Raw genomic sequence first — 23,428 nt, 5'->3', positions numbered from 1 at the left:
GTTGTGTCCCAGACAGCATCTGAATTGACACTCCCTTTTAACCGGTTCTCCACAAGACAGCCGAACATAGACACAGTAGGGCGAACAGGAAACCACTCACAGGAAGTGATGTCAGGCGGGGCGTAAGAATCATTCAGGTAAACATTTGTGGGTTTGGCCACCTTCAAGTACACGACATCGTATGTGTTCTTCAGGGCTGCGACGGCATCTTCGTGCATAACATCTTCAAGGCTCACATTGTTTACCTGGCAAGGTGCGGGCATGGGAAAGCATATATAACAATAATCCCTGCTTATAGAAAAGTAGCATTTCAAGGAGAAGGGTGGGCTTTCAGTCCTCTGATTCCTAGTTGCAGGCTGGAGTGGTTCTCAGTGATTTGGGGAAGTTCTCTGCTTCCAAACCTGCACAAGGTCCGGCTGATCACATGCCTTGCCTCTGCTCCAGCCTTTGCCAAACTGGTGCCCTCCAGATGTTTTGGACTACAATTCCCATCAGCCCCAGACTGGGAGCTGTAGTCCAGAACATCTGGAAGGGACCAGATAAGCAAAGGCTGCTTTATTCACTGCACCTCTCCTCTCCTAAAAATCAGCCTACCCACCCAACACCCAGTCTCCTGTTACTAGTGTGGGGTATTGTGCAGAGGTTTAGGCCGAGGAAAGATAACACCTTCATGACTCCAATGGGATAAGGCAGAGCAGCCCTCTTTACTTAGGTTGCTAAAAATAAATAAAAATAGACACTACAAGAAGATAATTAAGTATTTCTGTGAGATGCGGAATTGGGGCAGTCAAACATTCACAGGGCAAAAGAAACCCAAGACACAGGACAGCTGGGAATGAGCCACAAAATGGCCATCCAGCTTACCGAGGTTTTGGTCTTCAATGAATTCTGTGGGTTTCCAGGGCTAACAAATCAAATTACCCAGATTTGTGCAGAGAGATAGCTCGTTTTGCATTGTGTACCATTTTCAACCGTCTAATATTTTAGGCCCCTTTTGACAAGCCCCAAGGCTGCACCCCACTTAAATACTTAAAACCACTGGCCATCTCTGTTGTGTTTTTCACTTTTGGGGGTTGGAGTTCTTGCGAGACCCCCCCTCCCTCCCCTCATTTTCTGTTTACCCTCAGAAAAAACCCAGGGAACCACTCAGTCCACTTAAATTATTTTTGCTATTTATTCCACTTATTCCATTTAAATCCCACCTTCCTCCAAGTAGCTCAACGTGGTGTACATGGTTCTCCCCTCTTTCCACTTTATCCTTACGACAACCCTGTGCAGTAGATTAGGCTGAGAGGAGACTGTGACTGGCCCAAGGTCACCCAGCAAGCTTGATGACTGAGCGGGGATTTGCCTCCCAGATTTCCCTCCCCTTCTTCCCTTCCCTGAAGTCTGGGTATGGACCAGACCGACAGGCCCAGCTGCTCTCTGGCATCAGGCCTTCTCCACCTCTCCTTACCGCCAGGATCTTGTCCCCAATCTGCAGGCGCCCATCCTTGTGGGCTGCACCCCCCTCTATGATTTTGGTGACGTAGATACTATTGTCGCCGGGGATGTGCTGGTTGCCAACGCCACCTGCAATGCTGAAGCCAAGACCTGTGGGGAAAGGAAGGAAGGTGGGAAGAATAAAAGAACAAGAAAATCAACAGGTAAGGAAGAAAGTGGCATCAGCAGAGGCGGAGACTTTTGAAGAGGGTGGGGTTTCCTCCCCCATGGGAGGAGCCTTTTTAGAAAGATGATAATTCTCCATAGTGCGAGGGGACAGAGTCATTGAGACAAGGTGGAATTCTTCATAGTAGGTTGTATCCAATTTTCCTAGAGCAGCTACTACTGCTTTCCACCAGGATAAAGTGCTGCTTAGCCCACAAAGGTGGTATAGAAATTTGATAAATAAATGAACTAACCTGGACCCTGTAATCATCCTCTAAGGCCGTTCTTAGTGTGTTTCCTCCACGAGAGGTCTGGAGGGCGGCAACACAAGAACGGATCTTTTCTGTAGTGGCTCCCCACTTGTGGGATGATCTCCCCAAGGAGGCTCGCCTGGCACCTTCGTTACATATCTTTATGTAATGTTCCTCTTCTCCCAGACCTTTGGCTAAGGTCTCCACCCCTATCGTTCTGCCCGGACACTGAGGTCCAGTGCCGAGGGCCTTCTGGCGGTTCCCTCACTGCGAGAGGCCAAGTTACAGGGAACCAGGCAGAGGGCCTTCTCGGTAGTGGCGCCCGCCCTGTGGAATGCCCTCCCATCAGATGTCAAAGCGATAAACAACTACCTGACATTCAGAAGACATCTGAAGGCAGCCCTGTTCAGGGAAGTTTTTAATATGTGACATTTTAGTGTATTTGTTGGAAGCTGCCCAGAGTACAAATAATAAATTATTATTATTATTATTATTAAACAATCTATGGCCTTTAAAACTGCAGCAGGCGGCTTATTGTTTTTGTGTGTTACTAAGTTATGCATTTTTGTGTTTCATATTGTAAACTGCCCTGTGATCCTCAGATGAAAGGCGGTCTAGAAATTTAAATTAATAATAATAATAATAATAATAGGTTGCCCGTCGTTGATTCATGATTATGGCTCTTCCCCTGAAATAAGGAGGATGCTTCTAAGGGGAAAAGCCTCTGCAAAACAGCTTTCCGCAGTCCCTTCTCATGCACCTGAAGGGTTGGGTGCTCTTTAAGGAGTTGTCGGGGGGGAGGACAGAGCTAGGCTCCCTCACCTTTGGGGCCTTTGATCAGCTTGATCTCCATGACCTTCTCGGCCAGGGGCTTCCTGCGCATGACATACAGGCGCACAATGGAGCCGGCCTCCTTCAGGGCCTCCACAGCCGTGCTGTGCGTTACCTCCCGCACGTCCACATCATTGACGAAGAGGATGCTGTCGTTCACCCTGTGTCACGGCCAGATCAGAAAGACACGTTTAGCGCCAGGATACTGGGAGCTACTGAAACATGTGGGGGCAAGGCCCCAGGGTAAAAGTCTTATGAGATCTCATTGATAACCAGACAAACGATTCACCCACCCCCTCATCTTTTGAAACTGGCTCGTTGATCCTCATCGCCTTTTCTTTTTTGAAATGTGAGATGATAAGGACTGAACCTCAGAACCTTCTACGCGGCAAAGAAACTGTTCCAACAGAAGCCCCTGCAGGCACATAAGGGGCTGAAGACACCTTTGTATTGACTGGGCCAATGAAGGAACATAGGATGCTACCCTGTACTGAGTCAGATCAGTGGCGTAGTGTGGGGGTGCAGGGGGGGCCGGCCGCACCGGGCGCAACATCCGGGGGGGGGGGCGTGCTCGCACTCGCAGCACTCTGCCCCTACCTGGCTCACTCTCTCTCTCTCTCACTGCAGTGCTGGCTGTGCGAATCCGATCCGAGCCGCGGGGTCGCCGCCCACTGTGGAGGGGAGGGTGCCAGGCGTGTGGTGTGGTGCGGAGAGAGAGCGAGGGACTATCTGGGGGAGGGACAGTGCAGCGGGGGGGGCGCAAATTGCCCCGGGTTAGGGGGCGCAAATTACTTGCCTTGCCCCGGGTGCTGACAACCCATGCTACGCCACTGAGTCAGATCAGTGGCCTACCTAGATCAATATTCCCCACGCAGACAGGCAACAGTGGCTCTCCAAAATTTCAGACAGAAGTCTCTCCCAGCCCTACCAGGAGATGCCATTGGTGACTGAACCTGGGACCTTCTGCATGCAAAGCAGGTGCTCGATCCCTGAGCTGTGTCCCTTTCTTCAAAACATAGGAATACAAAAAGCTGCCTTATATTGAACCAGACAAATGGTCCATCTAATTCAGTATCGTTCACACTGACAGAGTGGCTCGCCAGGATTTCAGGCTGCGTTCTCTCCCAGCTCCCCTTGGAGATGCCATTTATGCTGTGAACCACCCTGAGATCTACAGATAAAGGGTGGTATACAAATTTAATTACTTATTTATAATACCAGGGGATTGAAACGGGGACCTTTTGCAGATGTTCTATGACCTCTGAGCCCTTTCCCAAACTCCCACAGGACCAGCTTATGGAGCATTCGTCCTGATTTGCTTTTGCAGGGAGTTTATGGACAATGTGGGAGTTTACTGCATCAATAGGAGTATAGCATCTAGATCAAGGGAAGTAATAGTGCCACTGTATTCTGCTCTGGTCAGACCTCACCTGGAGTACTGTGTCCAGTTCTGGGCACCACAGTTCAAGAAGGACACTGACAAACTGGAACGTGTCCAGAGGAGGGCAACCAAAATGGTCAAAGGCCTGGAAACGATGCCTTATGAGGAACGGCTAAGGGAGCTGGGCATGTTTAGCCTGGAGAAGAGGAGGTTAAGGGGTGATATGATAGCCATGTTCAAATCTATAAAAGGATGTCACATAGAGGAGGGAGAAAGGTTGTTTTCTGCTGCTCCAGAGAAGCGGACACGGAGCAATGGATCCAAACTACAAGAAAGAAGATTCCACCTAAACCTTAGGAAGAACTTCCTGACAGTAAGAGCTGTTCGACAGTGGAATTTGCTGCCAAGGAGTGTGGTGGAGTCTCCTTCTTTGGAGGTTTTTAAGCAGAGGCTTGGCAACCATATGTCAGGAGTGCTCTGATGGTGTCTCCTGCTTGGCAGGGGGTTGGACTCGATGGCCCTTGGGGTCTCTTCCAACTGTATGATTCTACGTGGGCTATTTAATGAGCATTCATTTTCATTTGCATCAGAGCAAGTGTTATCCCACAATTTCCAATGCATCTCTCCTTCACTTTCCTTATGGGGGAAAGCAAGTTTGTTGCAAAAGAGGACAAGCCCACTTTCACCGTGCAGCCTGAAATTGCTGAGATGAATCCCACGTGGGACTAACGGCCATGTGGAAGTGCCTTAGAAAAAGACTCACTGTCTCCAGCCCAGTCAGCATCCTCCCTACAAAAAAAAGCTTTCCCCAAAGCCATTGGTACCTTAGCCTGCCATCTTGTGCTGCTGCCCCACCAGGGATGATCTTAGTGATGAAGATGCTGGGGTCATCGCCAACATGGGGGTTGTCAGTACCACCGGCGATGCTGAATCCCAAACCGGAGTTACCCTGGAGGAAAAAGTCATGCCCCACCCAAAGGAAGAGGCCAGAATTTAATTAGAGCATGAACAAAGGCTTGGGACCCCCATTTTAAAAAAATACATACTCTTCCCACTCTGGAATAACTTCCAAATAACCTGTTTATTGTTCATTCATCCTGATTAAGGCTGCAATCACATAGGTTATTCAATTTCCCTGATGTTTCTCTATGTGTTAATTGCTGCATTATATTTGAGGTTCCACATAACGTAAGAGTCATTTCTAGAAAACCGACAGAATATAATTCCACATTTAATGCTGATTTCCATGTTATCTGATTCCAGGGGAAAAAACAACCCACAGTTTGCAGCCCACTTAACCCAGAAAGTGGCGGGAGTAAAGTAGTGAAATTTGGGGTGGCATATGGTAGGTACGCTGGCATATGGTTCTTTCCTGCTGTTTTCATGGGGTAATCATGGAGAGGAGAGAAGCAGACATGTGCGGAAAGGGTGGGGGAGCAGCGATGTTGCCTAATGACGTTCCTTGGTGTGAATGAAATTTAGCGCGGCATGTCGGTACATTGGTCAAAAAGCCACAGTCCCATAACACAACAGGTACTGCAGCATAAAACGGAACATTAGAAAACAGGATGGAAGCACTAGCATTATAATCAGGAAAACTAACACAATATCCCCCACATTTGAATGCACCTTAGATGATGCTGGTTATTTAACAAACATTCACTCCAATTTCTTTGAGGGGAGGTTAGATGACGCTGCATCAAAGCAAGCATCACCCACACTTTCCGGTGCTTTTCCCCATCATTTCCATTAATTGCAAAAAAGTCTGATCTTGAGGGGGGGAGGGGGGAAGCAGGTTTGTTGCTCAAGACCTCCCAATCAACTGTAACTGTGGATTTGTTGTTAAGCGATCAAATCCTTCCTGGAAAAAGTGACCGTCTAGGTTCCCTGGCCTAAGTAAAAAAATCCCCACCCACCCAGAATCAACGATGTCTATAAGAATTACCCGCTCTAGAGTTATTTCTTCGTATTCCATTTCTCCTTCCGTTCCATTTACCTGAAAGAGAGGGGGCAGAGAGGAATTGTGTTAATACAGCATTGCAAAAAAAGAAGAAGAAGCAAACAAAATAGGGAGGGGTGTGTGTTTTGGAATATGTTAAAAGTGTGAAAGGTTGTGGGGAGGGGGGAAGAAAAGGAAGAATTCATCCAGTAACTCACATAAGCTGGTGCTTCTAAGGTATCTGTGTTGACAATTACCGGTGGGGAGTTGGCCTAGGAAGAGAAACAGACAGAAAAGAATGATATGGACAACTGTCCCTAAAGCAATATGGTCCCTAAATGTGGTTGTGGGGCTGTTTCACACAGGTAGGAGAGGCCATAGGTAGCAAATTGAGGGTGGAGGCCGAAGCTCCCAAGACCCTCAACCTGCCTTTTGCTTGGCTTGCAGACAGCAGAAGCCCTTGGTGAGGCTTTGAAACCACACCCCAAAGATGGCTGTTATCTTCGAAGGTTTTAAGCTGAAAGATGAACCTTCTTCCCCTGCCCCTAAATTTGTGCTCTTTCTTCCACACCACTGTGGTTTGGCAAAACTCCTGGGTCATTTCAGTGTGGCTTAGGGAAGGAGAATGAGTTTTGCTGGCAGACATGAAGAACTTGCATGACTGTTCTCAGCCAGAATAGCTTGCTGTGTGAATTTTTAAAAATCCCTTTAAACTCCTTCCACCCTGCTAGCATATGAAAACCCCAAATAAGCCAGGCAACACCCGAACATTTTCTGTATGGATAACCAAATCCACTTTGAATTACAGACTGAAAAATTGAGTTCCACCAACACCACACACACAAACACACATTTCACCCTCACAGTTTCATTTCCGTATATTTTAATGCATCGATAACAGCAGAAAAGGTAGGGGCTAAAATTATGCATTTAAGGACAGCTAGCTGGATGAGCTGGGGTGAAACCGAGGTCACCAGATATCTGGTGAAAAGAGACCCAAAATCCACAAATCACCATTTCAAATTTTGACATTAGGGGGCAGTGTGCTTCTAGGAGGAGACTGGCTTACCTCCTGGCTCTGAAAAGGGTATTTTTGACCCCCCAAACCAGGAGTGTTAAAATGCCCAAGAAGCACCCAACCTCTCTCTCCCACCCCCATCCTCTTTCATTCTCTTTTCCTCTCTCCCCACCACCCAAAGAATGATTCCTCCACCTCCACTGTCCGCTGCTGACTACGGTAACCACGGCAATGCCATGGAAACAGCATCTGCCTCAGGGGGGAGAAGGTTACTGTGGCAACGCGGGTTTCGCCATAGTTCAGGATGTTCTGGGGTGGGACTAGCACCCACCCCAATCAACCCCACACCCCATTCCTAGTGGTGGGAATGTGGGGTGGGTGTTTATTCATAGGGGATATTTGAAGTAATGTGTTTCCTTGGCCTTTACGCATCAGAACAACTCCACTTGAGGCTGCACAGCACAACCGCTTGCATTAAAAAAATCAAGAAATATATTTAAGATTGGCAGGGGGTGGAGAAACCAATTTTGGGGGTGAGCATGGGGTTTATTGTTATTATGGCCTACATTTACAGAGAGAGGAAATAGCTAAGGCTTTTAATAACAGCATCCAATTTTTATATATAGATTTCATCGCCAGCTCTAGGCTAGGGGTTGTAGGATGGGCTGTCCTCCAATTTGATTGCCAGGGGTGTGTTTGTGTGTGGAGGGAGAGAATCCCAGAGCAAAAGTTTCATTGCATAGCATAGCTGATCAGGGGTATGCCTGAAATTCAAGAAAGGTGCAACAAGAGTCTTCATGGTTTCGTTTCTGCAATTTGTGGAGAAGATTTAAGAAGAGCAGAGAAGCCCTCGTGATCCCCTCGCAGTCGCCAAAAGGCACCCAGCATCTGATCCTAGGAACACTATACATTGCCACCATGACTGACAGCCACTGATAGCAAGAATTCCCTGTGGAACCCTTAGCAAGACATTATGAAGCTGCAGTATGCACAAGGCAAACACGTGACTAAGATTGATTTATGTACTCATCGTGAGAGCTAGAAACTTATTTGAATGTAAAAACCACACCCACAGAACTCTGAGACCCTGAACTTGTAAAAGAGGCTGTTTGTGTATCTGGGTATCGCATCTGGACAGATATCTACATTTTTTAACATGGTTGATGTTGGTTTGCTTTTTAGGGTGCCCTAAAAGCTGACCCCCTCCAAAAAAACACACAAATGGGGCCAGGACTGCAGTACCGCAAAGACCACCTCTTCTTGTGATGATCACCTGGGGCCCTTCTTTGGGTGCCTCCCCCACAAGAGGAATCGCAAGGGTGGAAGCAAAGGAACTGGCCTTTTTTGCAGTGGCTCCCCGTTTATGGAATGCTCTCCCCAAGAAGGCTCGCCTGGTGCCTTCATTACATATCTTTAGGCACCAAGCGAAAACATTTCTCTCCAACCAGATAAATGTTTGGCTGATTAACATTCTATGGCCTTCCAAATGTGCCTGTGGGAGGGGGGTATTGGTTTGTTTTGCTTTTGTTTCATTATGTATTTTGCATTTTATGTTGTGAACCACCCTCTGATCTTCAGATGAAGGGCGGTAAACTAATAACAACAACAACAACAACAACAACAACAACAATAATAATAATATGCCCTGTGACTAGTTGCAAATGGGAGCAAGGATCAAGGCTGTTCCACTGCAGCAATTGTTTATTTTTATTCCATTCCTCCTTATGTGTCCCAGCTGCTCCAAAAAGCCTGAGATATTCAACTCAGTGTGGGGGGTAGGGGCAAGATGAGCAATTGAGGGAAAGAGGGTGGGCAAAGTCCTGGGGGCTAGGGATGGCAAAGGCACTCACCTGTCCTAGGTTGAACCCCTCCTCTTCTAAGGGCTGGCTCCCTAAACTGAAGCTTCTCAATCTAAAAAGATGACAGGCTCTCTCTCTCCTCTCTCCATCAGTCAAACAACGCTTGCCCTTTTGCTGGCTCAGGTCCTCTCCCCCCCCCCCCCAACCGCTGACTGCCAGTTCTCTTCCTCCACGCTTGACTGCAATCGGGTTTCCCTGGCACATTTTATTCTCAGGCTCTTCAAATTTTCATGACCCCCAATGCTCAGCCAGCAAGGCATCCTGGGAAACGGGCACGCTTAACTCAGAGGCGCATGCTCGCACGTGTACACACACACCACACACACACACACACACACACACATACATTGCTCTCTCACCCTAAGCCCCCCGCTTCTCACAAATTTCCTGGGGAGACCCTCCGTTCATCCTCCAGCCAAGCAATAAGGGCATCTGCAGGGATTTTTCTTGCGGGTGGGAGGGACAGGAAGTATATACCAGTTATATATAACTAGCGTCAGAGAACAGGTCTATAGTTTCTTGTATACGTGCTGATCAAGGGGGTAGACAAAGCCTGAGCCCCAGAAGGACACACCAAGTTGGTTTACACCTTGGTCTTTTCCACCAGCAGCTGAGGAAAAACAACAACCCTACTTTTTTCCCCCCTCTGGATCCCGTCACTCCCTCCAGCCCTTAATTAATTGCATTGCTGCTACAAATCAACAATTAATCACACTGCTGGTACAATCAACTTCACAGCATGCCCTCCCTGGGGGAAAAAACAACTTTTAAAACCCAGTCTGTCAGGATACGGATGCCAGACTACACTGCAAGGTTATTGTACATTACTCCAAGTCTGTCCTTGTTGTCCCCACCCAGCAAAATGGGTGCAACATACAGGCTGACTGTGCCAGACTCAGGTACCATTCAGCCCTGCCCTCTGCAATAATGGTGTAATAACGACGGATAGTTTTTACATGCTTTCAAACCTGCGGGTGGGGTTGCCATATGGGTGGGGGGTGTTATGAAGGAAGACGGCCTAGGACCCTCGTACCTACGGGACCACCTCTCCTGGTATGCCCCACAGAGAAACCTACGGTCTGCAAATAAAAACATCCTGAAGGTCCTAGGCCTCAGAGAGGTTAGGCTGGCCTCAACTAGAGCCAGGGCTTTCTCGGCTGTGGCTCCAATCTGGTGGAACGCTCTGTCACAAGAGACTAGGGCCCTGCGGGACCTGACATCTTTCCGCAGGGCCTGCTAGACAGAGCTGTTCCACAAGGCCTTTGGTCAGGGCGCAGCCTGACCCACTCCTCTGGCAATCTGCATAGAATCTTGCTTAATGGTTGCCATCAATTTGATTTTAATTAATTTTTATAATGAAAGGTTTTTAGAATGTTGGATTATTTTGATTGTTGTTAGCCGCCCTGAGCCCAGCTTTGGCTGGGGAGGGCGGGGTATAAATAAAAATTATTATTATTATTATTATTATTATTATTATTATTATTATTATGACCTGGAACCAACTTCTGTCCTTGTGGCTATCTTTCTATCTGTTGTTTTTGTGAAGACTGCAGCTGCATTAATTCTTGGATTTCTGAATGGTTTTAAATGAAACAGAAATCTCCCAGAGGGAAGAAGGTGGGGGGAAAGCTTGGGAAATGAACCATGAAGCTGATGGGGTGCATCACTTTTAACCTTCTTTTTGACTAATGGGCTAGCTCTGGCTTTCCTAAATGTCAGTCACTGCTATGACTTGCATTGCTGGTTAAGCACTATAAGGTGGGGGGTGGGCCAGTTTCTCACAATGCAATTGGGCAGAATGGCACTTTCACATTTTGCAAAGACCTAGAGGTTGAAAGGGCCTGGGGGAAAGACATTTAGCAGGGCAGGGGAATAATAAGGAACTATGAACCTCAGAAATAATGGTCCTGGGCATGTACAGAGCGCAATTCCCTTACCAGTGAGGAATCTCTTCACTGAATAAGAGGATTCCACAGCACAACAGCATTCTGTGGCAAGGCTTCTTTTTATTGCTTATTGCTAAAATATTCACTTGATTTACTTCCTTGTTATGATTCCTAGTAACAGTGATTTCTAAATACTGATTATTTCTTTACTTTATGTCATTTAAAAAGGTAAAGGTAAAGGTACCCCTGCCCGTGCGGGCCAGTCTTGCCAGACTCTAGGGTTGTGCGCCCATCTCACTTAAGAGGCCGGGGGCCAGCGCTGTCCGGAGACACTTCCGGGTCACGTGGCCAGCGTGACATCGCTGCTCTGGCGAACCAGAGCCGCACACGGAAACGCCGTTTACCTTCCCACTAGTAAGTGGTCCCTATTTATCTACTTGCACCCGAGAGTGCTTTCGAACTGCTAGGTTGGCAGGCGCTGGGACCGAACAGCGGGAGCTCACCCCACCGTGGGGATTTGAACCGCCGACCTTTCGATCAGCAAGCCCTAGGCGCTGAGGCTTTTACCCACAGCGCCACCCACGTCATTTACATTCATTTACATTCCTACAAATTTGGGTGGGGGTCAGTGGCAATTTTACCAGATTATCAAAGGGTCAACAAACGCAGATGTTTGAGAAGCCCTGACCTAAACCAAGAGAGTCCTGGCTGCTGGTTCGCTTGCATCCTGAACTGTACACCCCACCCCTTGCCCAGGGAATCCAGGCCCCAGGCCCCATCACCCTTTCCCCATCTGACTGCTTTTTGCAGAACAGAGGCTTCTGTCAAAGAAGAGAAAATATAGATCTTTTAAAAAAAAATTAAAAAGGAAGAGGCAATTCTTTTTAAAATTATTTGCTCCAAGTGGAGAGTGAAGCTTAGTGAGTTGATGAGGAAAGACTAGGTGGTCGCCTGAGAGCAGACCCCCTGGGTTTTCTCCCTACCTTGAGGAGGGGTGGAACCAGGTGGGGGAATCTGACGCCAGTCGAAATAATTAGGGTGTTGCAGGCTAGATGTAAGAAATTCCGGGGCCCTGGGCCCCTCTGGGAAGGAAAGTGGCTGCGTCTAGCAGGCGAGGGCAGAGAGGATGCCAGGACGCATGGGTCCCCTTGGGGCCTGTGGCATTACAGGAGGAGTGGGAGGGAGGAGGGGGGAACTTCCTGTACTGTGGGCTCTGCCAGGTTGGCAGCTGCATGTGGGTGGCTGGGTAGAGGGAACTGTGTGGGAGAAGGCTTGTGGAAGCTGGAAATGTTCACACACGTGTGTATGTGTGTGTGTGTGTGGTGTTGGATGATCTTTGCATGTGTTTGTCTCAGAACATTAATGGCGTGCATGTGCATGAATCTGCGAGTGTGAGGAGAGGGGGAGAGAGAGAGGCTATGGCGTGGGGTTGAGCACAGTGATGCATGTTTGCAACAAGAGTCTGTGCTGGAGAGGGCAACGTGTGTGTGCATTTAGCTGCAGCTTGCTCAATTTGTATACAAAAGAGAGAGAGAGAGAGAGAGAGAGAGAGAGGGAGAGAGAGGCTGTATTCAGCAGTGCAGTTAGGTAATTTTAGACTTAATGGTACATAAGGAAACTGCCTTGTGTGGAGCCAGACTATTGGAGTCCATTTAGCCTACATTGAGTGGTGGCAAAGTCTCTCCAGAATTTCACGAAGAGCTTCTCTAACCCATACCCAAAGATGATGATAATAATAAAAATACTTTTATTATTTGTACCCCACCCATCTTACCCCACCCAGCCACTCTGGGCAGCTTCCAACATATATAAAAACATAATGAAACATTAAACATTTTTTATAAACTTCCTGAATATGCCATCAAGATTGAACTTGGGACCCCTTGCGTGGCGAGCAGATGCTCTGCCACTGAGCTAAGGCGCTTCCCCTCCAGAAGCGTGCACTTTGGCTTGGTTTAATGACTACAGAACATGTCTAGCGAAGCTTGAGTCAGACCACCTGGTCAATCAAACTCTGCACTGTCTGCTCTGACTGGCAGCAGGATTTCAGATGGGGAACATTCCCAGCCTAACCTGGGATGCTAGCAATCCAACCTTGGATCCACTGCGTGCAAAAGTGAGGCGCCACCTCCTTGAGATGATGATATGTAGTAACTTCAACATGTGATATGGAAACCCTCACTGCTCATTCTGACCCCAAAGCCCCACCTTAATAGCACCACCATATGCATTTACATGACAAGACGTCTGCATTGTCGCTATGTTTAATTTCCTCCAAGAAGCCCAAGGTGGCAAACACGGTTCTCATTTTATCCTCACAACTATCCTGTGAGGTAGGCTGAACTGAGAGGCAGTGACTGGCCCAAGGTCACCCAGTGAGCTTCATGTGGCTGAATGGGGGATTTGAACCCTGGCCTCCTAGGTCCTAGCCTGATAACGCACTAACCGCTACACCACACTGGCCCACATTGAAATGTATGTCACGCAGCAAGTAAATCTGATCACCTATGTCATGAAAGGGGGGCTATCTACAAAATGCAGCGAGCTCCCCAATCAAGCTGCACAGATGGAGAATCTGGCACAGGGAACAGACCTCTTTATCTTTGAAATCACAGGTTTCTTTTCTTTTTTAAAAAAAGCAAGTTCCTAGACCCTAAGAATAGGTTTCTTTGCTACATCTCTAAACTTGGGGGTTGAGGAGGATCGGGGGGGGGGGGCTGAGAACCACTTCAGCACCTTGGATAGCACTTTGCTCCTTCCCATGATCTGCAGTAATGGAATAAATTATGCACAAACATGCAAACACAGACTTAATCGGCATACATTATACAGGACATTTAGCTGTGAATGGCACAGAATAACGCAGAGATGGAAGATATGCAATCTTGGATACCAGGGTACTGCTGATGTTGAACTGTCTACAGTGTGTGTGTGTGTGTGTGTGTGTGTGTGTGTGTGTGTTCAGGAAAGTAGACATCTAAACAGACACAAACAATCCACATGCAAAACCAGGAGACACATAAGCCACAAACAGGAAGCCCACAGATGTTTGGCTCATACAAGGAGCATGCAAACGGCACACATCCTCAAGCAAAGCACGGCCCCCAGGGCACTGAACATGAAATACACATCGCCTGTAAATTACCGCAACCAGGCAACAACACAGCACACACTTACTCCAAAGAAGAGTTGCGGTGCTGCACAAGAGGCCACGTCTCCCTGCTCCACACCAGCACACAATCAGTGACGCACACTGCACCAGCACAGCACACTGGGCCACAAGGTGCACTACAAACGCATGGCCCTGAGAACGAGAGGCATTGTGTGGCTCCCCGACCGACAGCTGCAAAGAGGCTGAGCGCACAAGAGGCTAAGAACGCCCACACACACACAGTCCCAAGGAACACCGGCCATGCCACAAGAAGCCGCGGGCACAGAGCTGAACAAACATGGTGCCGATATCAGGAGAAGATGGCGTCCACACAAGGACACCTAGGTCTCCAAAGCTCTGTGTACAGGAATCTTGTGCATCCCGAAGTCACACACACCTGCAAGGCCTATGCTGCAAATCTTATATCAACCTTCACTGCCGCCCAGCTATTTTTGGGACTATGAATCCCATCAGCCCTGGCCAGCACAGTTTGAAGATGTGTTTTCATGAATCTCAGGGTAAGGAGAGAGATGAGCTATGCTAGATATTATGTGTAAGTGGAGGTTGTGCTGGATGTCACATGTAGGCTAAGACTAGGAAGTGCAAAGCATATTAGTATTGCTTTCCAGAGGTTGCTAGACTACAGCTCCTATCATCCCTGATTATCCCTGCTGTAGAGTGACAAAAGAAGGGCTAAAGGGCATTGAAGGCAACCTGCTGGCTGAAGCTGATGGGAGTTGTGGTCCAAAGCAACAGGAGAATGCTGTCTCAAGAAAAAATAAAATAAAATAAAATCAGTTTGGTTTAGATCCTCCAGAAGGGATAAACCTGTATCTAATTAATACCACTTTCAACCTGCAAATGGGGAGTTTCACAACTGAATATTCCTCTGTACAGAAAGTTCCTGCTGTGTAAAGGTAACTAGCATCTTAGGGGAAGGCTACGCTGGAATTCTTTTCCCTGACATGCTAAGCTTCTGCATGCAAGGATTTGCTGGTAGGTTGTTGTTGTTTTTTTTACACAAAGGTGTTCAGCTGCATGTGAGATGCCGCAGGCCGCACACAGTTTAACCATCTCCCTGAGAACTGGAAGCTTAGATGCAGCACTCTCTGCAGCTCACAGATGTGCATGCATGCGCACACACAGATATATATAATTGGAGGATGCACCAGCACAAGATAACCAGCCTCTTAGGGAAGGGCTATGCTAGAACACTTCTCCCTGACACACTAAGTTTCTACATGCCAGGATTTGCTGTTATTTGTTTACACAGCGAAGTTTTCTACTGTGTTTGAGATGCCACTGGTGACACACAGGTTAACCACACACACAAAGATACACCAGGAGGGTATACAACACACAGACGGTACACACATATATTATAGTTCAATTACACCAACAGCTTAAAAGTACCAGAAGAGAAAAGAGATTTAATGCCTCTTAATGCAGACCACAGGAGCTAATCACGATGAAGTCAGTATTGAGGTCAGCGGTGGGTGAAGGAAACCCCTTTATGTAAAAAAAACCTGCCCAAGGAACTGACAAAAAGCCATATAGATATCCCCTGGCAGTTACCTTCAGCTGACCAGAACCATTAACCATTCTACGGTCAATACCCACAGCCTTTAATCCTCACATTCAATTTCTCTTTTTTTAAAAAATGAAAGCAGGTAAAAGCCAGCCAGAAATCCCTTCTCACCTCACCTGTACATTCCTGAAGATGGACGGGGAGCTCTGCAGCTTCACGAGAGAAAAAGCATTCTGAACATGCTCAGAAGTATCCTACTGTGCAGTCACATTTTCTAGGGCTTTCATTTTAAAACCAGGGCAGGCAGGAAGAGAGCAAACAGGGGGAATCAGGGCTGCAGGGTCTGCCATGCGGAAGGAAAGCTGACCATGTGGAGATCAGGGGCAGGGCGGCCGACACCCTTCCCCCCCCCCCATGTGGCTATGCTTTTTGGGCCACGGGGAGGCCCAGATTCTAAGGAGTTACATCACTCTGGCAGCATCCAAGGTCGGAGAAGGAAACTCAAGAGGGACCTTTCGTTCCCAGCCTCCTCTCCCCCTCTCCCCGGCTGCACCGCCCTCTAGAAACACCGCCCCTGGATCTCCTGGGGGTGTATTTTTAAAAAGTCTTTCTGCCCGCAACCCACTTTTTCCTTCTTCGGAGAGGAGAACAGCAGGGAGGGGTGGGGAGGCAGTAAATCCGCTTCGCTCCAAACGGAGCCTTGGCATGAATTATTTACAGCTGCTAATGAGGGCTGCCTTGTTCTGTTCTGAAGACATGACAAGTTTCATTTCATTTCATTAACTTTCTTTTTTTTTAATGGTAGCCTCACCCCCCCCCCTCTGGTTACCCCTCCACCCACCCGTCTATGCCAGCAGCAGCAGCTGCATCAAAAGCTTTGTATAAAACGGCTACCTCCACCCCGGAGGAGACCTGCGTGGCAGCTGCGGATTCTCTTACGAGGATCCAACGTAAAGTGGATTGGGAAAGGGGTTTTTTTCTTATTTTCTCCTGGCACTAGAACTTGTGGACATCCAACGAGGCTAGAAGATTTGGGACAGATAAAAGGAAGTCTTTCTTCGTGCAACGCATGGTAAAAACTGCGGAACTCACTCGTGCAGGAGGCAGTGGTGGACACCAACCTTTAAAAGAGGATTGGACACAAAAGCTCTGCTCTGCTGTCACACTTGGAGGAAGCCACGCTTTTGAATACCAGTTGCTGGAAACCACAGGAGGGTTCCAATCCTGCTTCCAGGTTTCCCATGGGCATCTGGTTGGCCAGTGTGAGAATAAGATGCTGGACTAGATGGCCGCTGGCCGGATCCAGCAGGCTTATCTTACTGAACAAATAAATCCAAAGCCTTCTGCTCTCACCCCTGAAAGGGGTTGCATATCAGAATTCCAAATAAGCCAACACTCCAGCACTGACTGTCACTAAGGTTCTAGTTCTCATTAAGGCAGCCAGTCAACTTCAGTCTCAGCACCTGGTTCTCATGATGAGAAGTCCTTGCATGATGGTTCCTTTGTCCCCAAAAATTAAAAACCAGAAAAATAGGCAGGAATTCTCTCCCTCCCTGCCCAACATAATTTTTCTGCGAAGGGACTTTGAGGAGACAGAGGTATAGCCCACACACAAGTTGACCAAATTCATTCATTTGGTCACTTATGCTGCCGTTACTTATCCCACCTTTTCTCCAAGGCGCTTAGGATGGAATACAGCTCTGCTCCATTTTTATCCTCAAAAACAACCCTGTAAGGTAGGCTAGCAGGGTAAAAGAGAGAGAGAGCACACCTGGCCCAAGGTCACTTTATGGCTGAGTGAGGAATGGAACCTAAATCTCTCTAGTTCTAACTCGATACTATCCAGTGTTCCACGACATGGACACCCTTAAGATGTTCACAGACTACAGGCCCCACCAGCCTCAGGGTGGCCAAGGATGATGGGAGTTGAGACCCTTAGTGTGTGTGTATGTGTGTGTGTGTGTCGGAAACACACACAAAATCTTCAGCCACAACTTGCTGCACTAGGCCCTCATGGCAGCTTTCCTGTTCACAAATTTAACTGATGCAATCTCAGGAAAGGTATAAAGGAGGAATAACTCTGATTCATCTCTGAATGGAAGCCCTTCTGAGTCCTGAAGGGTCTCTGGCAGAGAGAGGGGGGGGACTTTTCCCCATCACCTCCTACTTGATGCTTTTATTATTCGAACAACAACAGCAACCCTGGAGATGCAGGGGATTTTTTTAGAAAAGCATCTCTTTATTAAGAAAATGGATAAACCGTTTGAACTAAAAAGCTCTCCAAACTACGTGCAGATAAAATTATAGGTAAAAATATAGCTGAAACCCACAAACCAGTTAAATATATATAAAGAACTACCACTGTTAAAACAAACAAACAAAATCAATCTATATTTATAAAAATATAAGTAACAGAATGATGTGTCCAGATTAAACCTTGGAATTAGTGTTCAAAACTCCAGTTGTTCTAGGCACATTTTGTGGCAGGGAATTTCATTAGAGTGAGCAGTTTCTGAGCTCTGGGCGCAGTACTGCCTAAGATTTCAGATTAAAACTGCAGAGTGGAAGGAAAGGAGGACCTTTTTCTGCCTCCCCACTTCCAGCTACTCTCTGAAGAATGGAGAAGAGACCCTCTTAGGAATATTAGGGGGGTGGGCAGGGAAGGACTAGAAAAACGAACGTAATATTTTAGCTGCCGTTCATTCGTTTTCAGCTTTGTATTCTTGTTACAAAAAAAGTGTGCCTAGACATTCTGTTGCTGTGCCCATAACCTAGGTTTAAGTGCCATTGAGCTCCTAGCTTTCATTGCTCAGTTTCTAACGCTGCTTGGAATATCAGAAGGTGCCTTATACAAAGTCAGAGCCTCTCGTCCATCCAGCTGCCAACTCTCACTGGCAGTAGCTCTTCAGGGTTTCAGACAGGGGACATTCCCAGCCCATACTTGGAGACACTGCCGGGAACTGAACCCGGGATCTTCTGCATGCAAAGCAGCTGCTCTACCAATGAGCTACAGCCCCACCAGCACTGTAAGTGCAAAGCTCTAGGATACCAGTTTAAAAAGACATGGCTTCCTGTGAATATTTCCGGGAGCTGTAGTTTGTTAAGGGTGCTGAGAATTGGTATGAGACCTCTATTCCCCTCCCAAAGCTACAATCCTCAGCGTTCCCAGGGAAGTGGGATGGACGGTGAAGCCACGCTGGGATTTGTAGCTCTGTGAGCGGAACAGGGGTCTCCTAACAACTCACGGCACCCTTAACAAAGTTTCCAGGATTTTGCAGGGGAAGCCATGACTGTTTAAAGAAGAATGACACTGCTTTAAAGGTATAGTGCAGAAGGGGTCTAAAGTAATAGGAATCTAAGAAGCTGACTTATATTTAGTAAGTCCCTTGGGGTTCATCTAAGGCGGTATAGTCTACGCTGACAAGCTGTGGCTTTCCAGAGTCTTGGGCAGGGGACATTCATTCACAGCCCACCCAGGAAATGCCAAGAACTGAACCTGGAGCCTTCTACATGCAAGGCAGCTTATCTGCCAGAGTTCTGACCCCTCCTTCCTTCCTCATTTCCCCAGTCCTCTAAAGGTAAAGGTAAAGGTACCCCTGCCCGTACGGGCCAGTCTTGACAGACTCTAGGGTTGTGCGCCCATCTCACTCAAAGAGGCCGGGGGCCAGCGCTGTCCGAAGACACTTCCGGGTCACGTGGCCAGCGTGACATCGCTGCTCTGGCAAGCCAGAGCCGCACACGGAAACGCCGTTTACCTTCCCGCTAGTAAGCGGTCCCTATTTATCTACTTGCACCCGGGGGTGCTTTCGAACTGCTAGGTTGGCAGGCGCTGGGACCGAACAACGGGAGCGCACCCCGCCGCAGGGATTCGAACCGCCGACCTTTCGATAGGCAAGCCCTAGGCGCTGAGGCTTTAACCCACAGTGCCACCCGCGTCCCGTTTCCCCAGTCCTCTATTACTCCACAATTGCCATAGGAGAGGGGAGCATTATCCACATGTCACAACATCAGCACCAGCTCTCAGACTCAGAAAGAGAACGTAGGGTTAGCTATATAAAACTGGGTGGGGTGGGGTGAGAGGTTGCATCCCGAACAAGGGTCTCCTATGTCAAGGTGGTTGCATTTTAAAATGGCATTCAGAGGGCACCAATACCCCCCCCAAAAAACCCCTCACAGCTCTCCCTGCACCCCATAAACAAGCAGGTCGACCCCTGAATTCTGCTCAAGTCATGGGCAACAGTTGTGCCAAGGACCAAATTCCTAGCTCAGGCAGGCAAAAGTCCTCCTTTAAGGACGGCTGCCCTTCTCCCCCCACCGCACACACACATCTCCACAGAGCAGGCCTTCCGCAGCTGCGTCCATCCCCCTGCCAGGCGATGCAGCAATCCCAGGGAAGGTCTGCCAAGGCAAATTTGGGGCCTTTAATCTTCTAAATGCACCCTCCTTCGGGATCCAGAGCCGGCCCTGCCAGCTGGGCATGGAGGGATCTAGAAAAGGCCACAACAACAGGAGGCAATGCAGTTTCCAGAAGGAACGTGGTGGGGCTGGCCGCTGCAGTCTTGCTAGGAGCCTTGGGGGGGGGGCTGGATAGGGAGGACCTAAATTAAGTTGGGATGGGGTGACTCAACTGGCTGTAGTCCTGATAGGCAGGGTCAAGCTCGGGCAGCACACAGGGATCAGAGGCTAGGATTCATTCACCTTTTTTTTTAACAACTGCAATGCTTCTACAAAAAGGGAATGGAGGGGAAGGGTGGCTCTCCCCCCCCCTTTATTAAAAAGCAAAGCACATAAAAAAGAAACTGAACTAATCAGGAACCCAAGTCATGAAAGTCCTTCTTCACTCTCCCATTCATAACTCAGGAAAATTTACAGTATAAACACTGACGCCATCTGTCTATAAAGCTGACGCACAAGCTCCCCCCTCCCCCAACACACTCATATATATCCACACACTGCCTACTTCACATAGATCCCAAAGGGAACTGAAAGGGCTGACAGCCCTCTAAGCTTGACCCTCCAATATTCCTGGCCAAAGGACTACCCCCCACCCCAAATCAGCCAACCCTAGATAATTATCTGGGAGATGACCTGAGCTTTTCCTGGGGTTATCCCTTGCAACCCATCCACATCCAGTCAGACACACATATAAATACCCTGCACCCCAATATTCTGCTGTCCAGAGCACAAATTTTCATCTTCTATCCTTTCCAGAAAAATCCCAGTCATGGTTAGTTTATTCACAGACCCTCCCACCCCACTTTGAGTTCCAGATGAGATGGGCCTTCTGAAGAACATCTACAGCCCCTCATGACCCACACCCCCAATGCCCTGACTATCATGAAGCCCCCTGCCCCCACTATTTCAGCCCCTCTTAATCTCCTTGCATTCCAACTCAACCACAGGGACACCCCTCCAATACAGACTTTCGAGAACCCTAAGGCTCTGCTAAGACCCTCAAATGCTGCCCCACTCCTGACCCCTGGGAATCCTTGTATCATTTATTAGTTGGGGGGGGGGGTTAAGGACAAGGCCATCTATGGGTCTGGGCCCAGAGCGAAGAGCCAGATGGGCTGAGAGGAAAAGGACATTCTGCCTTGTGTCTGTTCCCACCCACGCAGACAGAAAACCATTTGTTTACCACCATTACCCCAAATCCACCCCCATCCCGCCCCATGGAGCTCAGACCTCCCAGAGAACCCAGGAGTCCGGGTTACCTCCCACTCACTCGCTGTCTTGCAACCCAATCAACCCCAGGAGAAAATAAAAAAATCACCTCCCCTCATTAGCCTTGGAGTCCTGGCTCCCTTCCCATAGGCACACCTCCCCCTCAGCCCCCCCCCCAACCCAGGAGTCCTAGGTCCCACCATTGCCCCTTTTCACTGTCCTCTGAAGTCCCTATCATGTCTCTCCCCCTTGCGCCTAGAACTCTGTCTCCCCCCCCCAAAAAAAAGTACCCTGTTCCTTCCTCCAACCAATTTCTTACTTTCCCCCAACCCCAAACTATCTGGCTTGTACACACCCCCAAAATACAAGCTGCAGCCCTAGTAGCTTTGAACCATGCCCCACTTTTTAACCCCAAACTCCACAGAGACCCCTAACTCCACCCTTTCCCCTCCTCCAGCCCCCTCACTATTCCTCCCTGCTGCTGATACGCCCCTCCCAAGCAAAACTGAGATTTCTCTCCCTCCCCATGTTCACCCATCCCACCCACTCCAATGCCATGACAGGGGTGCTCCCCCTCCAGCCCGCTCCCCCCCCCCAAAACCCCGTACCGTGAGCAGGTGCCTTTGCCTCTTCGCCTTCCGGACGTTGCTAATAAACCTTCGCCCCATTTTCTTGGCATACCACACGGACACAAACATGATGCCCCCTGGGGCGACGCTCCAGAGGGTGGCAGGAGGGTGGAGAAACAGGGAGAATGCTCCCTTCAAGTTCTTTGTATACCTCCCCCAATATTGTCCTTTTAAGACCACCTAAACTGGCAGAGCAAGACCAAAATATATTTTAGGGGAGGGGAAAGGGGTTTTAAATTCACCAGGCAAATATTAGGGGAAAGGGGGCATTGTTCCCCCCTGTCTCTTGGCTCCCCTCTGCCGGGATGCAGACCCGCCTCTCTCTCTGGATGGGGTGGGGGGCACAAGGTCCCCCTCTGGCAGAAGGAGGTGGAAGGAGCAAGCAGGCTGCTTAGGACCCTCCCGTCGTCACCACCATCATCATGCCACCCTCACGCTCTCTCTGCCTCCTTCGCTTTCTCCCCGTCAGGTGGACGGAAAAGATGCAGGGAGGGAAGCCAAACAATCTCCCTCTCTCTGTGTGCTCAATGGGCCAGAAAGAATTCAATGAGAAGGGGGGGGGGGGTGGAGAAGAAGAAAAAAGAGGGAGGGGGAAGGAGGAGGGGGAGGGAAGGAAAAGAAAAACAGGTGGAATAGGAAATTTCCACCAAGGGAGGAATAGATGTGGAGGCCAGCGGATGGATGGATGCCGGCAATCCCTCTCCGCTCACCTCTGGGGGGACCACCGATGGGCAAGGGGCCCGATCCACCCCGGCGAGAAAGCACTGTTTGCACCCCCTCCCTCCCTTCGGGGCTAAAGGCTGTTTGTGACTCCCAGCATCCCTGAGCTTCTCTCTGCCCCCCCCCCGCTCCACACACACACACACACACTCACGCAGACTGCCTCCCCCCTCTCTCCTTCGCTCGCAGCGGATGGCGAGGCAGACGGCTGCCCAGATGGAGCCGGGTTCGGGTTCTACGTGCCTGATGGGGCCAAGGAGGCACAGCGGCGAAGCAAGGATGGAGTCTCGCTATTCCTGCCTCGCTAGAAGGCAATGATCCCCCGCTCTCTGGTCCCGGGTGGTTGGGCTCAGGTTGGGCTTTGGGAGCGGGGGGAGGGAGGGAAAGCTAGCGGGGTTGAGGGGCTCCATCCCTCTTGAGCATCGTTCATCAGGCAGGCAGAAAACGGGAAAGGGGGAGGCACCTGGACTTCCGGTGTGTGTGTGTGTGTGTGTGTGGAGGGGGGCGCGCTGGGGAAGGACGCCAGGACGCCTGGGTTCTCAAGAGAGCAGAGGAGGTTAGGGCAGAGAGGAGTTGTGGGAGAGCTGGGAGCTTGGGCTCTTAGGCAAGTAGGGGAGCCATATTATTATTGTTATTCTAGGAGCAAGGTCTCCTGGATTCTTGGGGAAGGGAGAGCAAAGAGGCGAAAGGGCGAGGAGCAGGGAAAATCCGGTAATCTAGAGGAAGAACGGGGCACAATGGGTTAACAAAAGAGATGTGCCAGAACCCCGGGCTCCTTGTTTCTCTGGGGCAGTATGGGGTTGGAGAGAGCCCAACCCCAGGTTTTCTGGATGCAAAGTGCTTAGATGAGGACAAATGGGGAGGTGTGGGGGAGGGGAAGGGGCAGAACTCCTGAGTTCTGGAACAGAACGAGACCATGTCCTT

At 49.0% G+C, this 23,428-nt stretch overlaps 1 protein-coding gene across 20 annotated transcripts in view; it reads right to left on the bottom strand.

Annotated features, from left to right (window-relative positions):
* Positions 1–23,428, bottom strand: part of DLG4 (discs large MAGUK scaffold protein 4) — a gene marked incomplete at its 5' end in the record, with an annotated part of 134,807 nt that overhangs the window by 18,025 nt on the left and 93,354 nt on the right. For 10 of the 20 annotated variants that reach the window (XM_083410218.1, XM_083410232.1, XM_083410235.1 and 7 more), the window contains 6 exons: positions 101–245; positions 1,457–1,593; positions 2,721–2,890; positions 4,935–5,085; positions 6,058–6,106; positions 6,268–6,321. In XM_083410218.1, coding sequence (XP_083266344.1) covers positions 101–245; positions 1,457–1,593; positions 2,721–2,890; positions 4,935–5,085; positions 6,058–6,106; positions 6,268–6,321 — 706 coding nt within the window. Of the gene's footprint in view, positions 1–100; positions 246–1,456; positions 1,594–2,720; positions 2,891–4,934; positions 5,086–6,055; positions 6,107–6,267; positions 6,322–7,118; positions 7,247–21,763; positions 22,464–22,494; positions 22,604–23,428 lie in introns of those variants that run through there. The other 10 variants (XM_083410228.1, XM_083410229.1, XM_083410233.1 and 7 more) reach the window with 5 other exon arrangements.

The sequence above is a fragment of the Podarcis tiliguerta genome (genome assembly GCF_965153285.1).
Source record: "Podarcis tiliguerta genome assembly, chromosome: 13".
NCBI lineage: Eukaryota > Metazoa > Chordata > Lepidosauria > Squamata > Lacertidae > Podarcis > Podarcis tiliguerta.
Note: the sequence above shows the minus strand (reverse complement) of the source record. Positions and strands in the feature narration are given on the sequence as shown.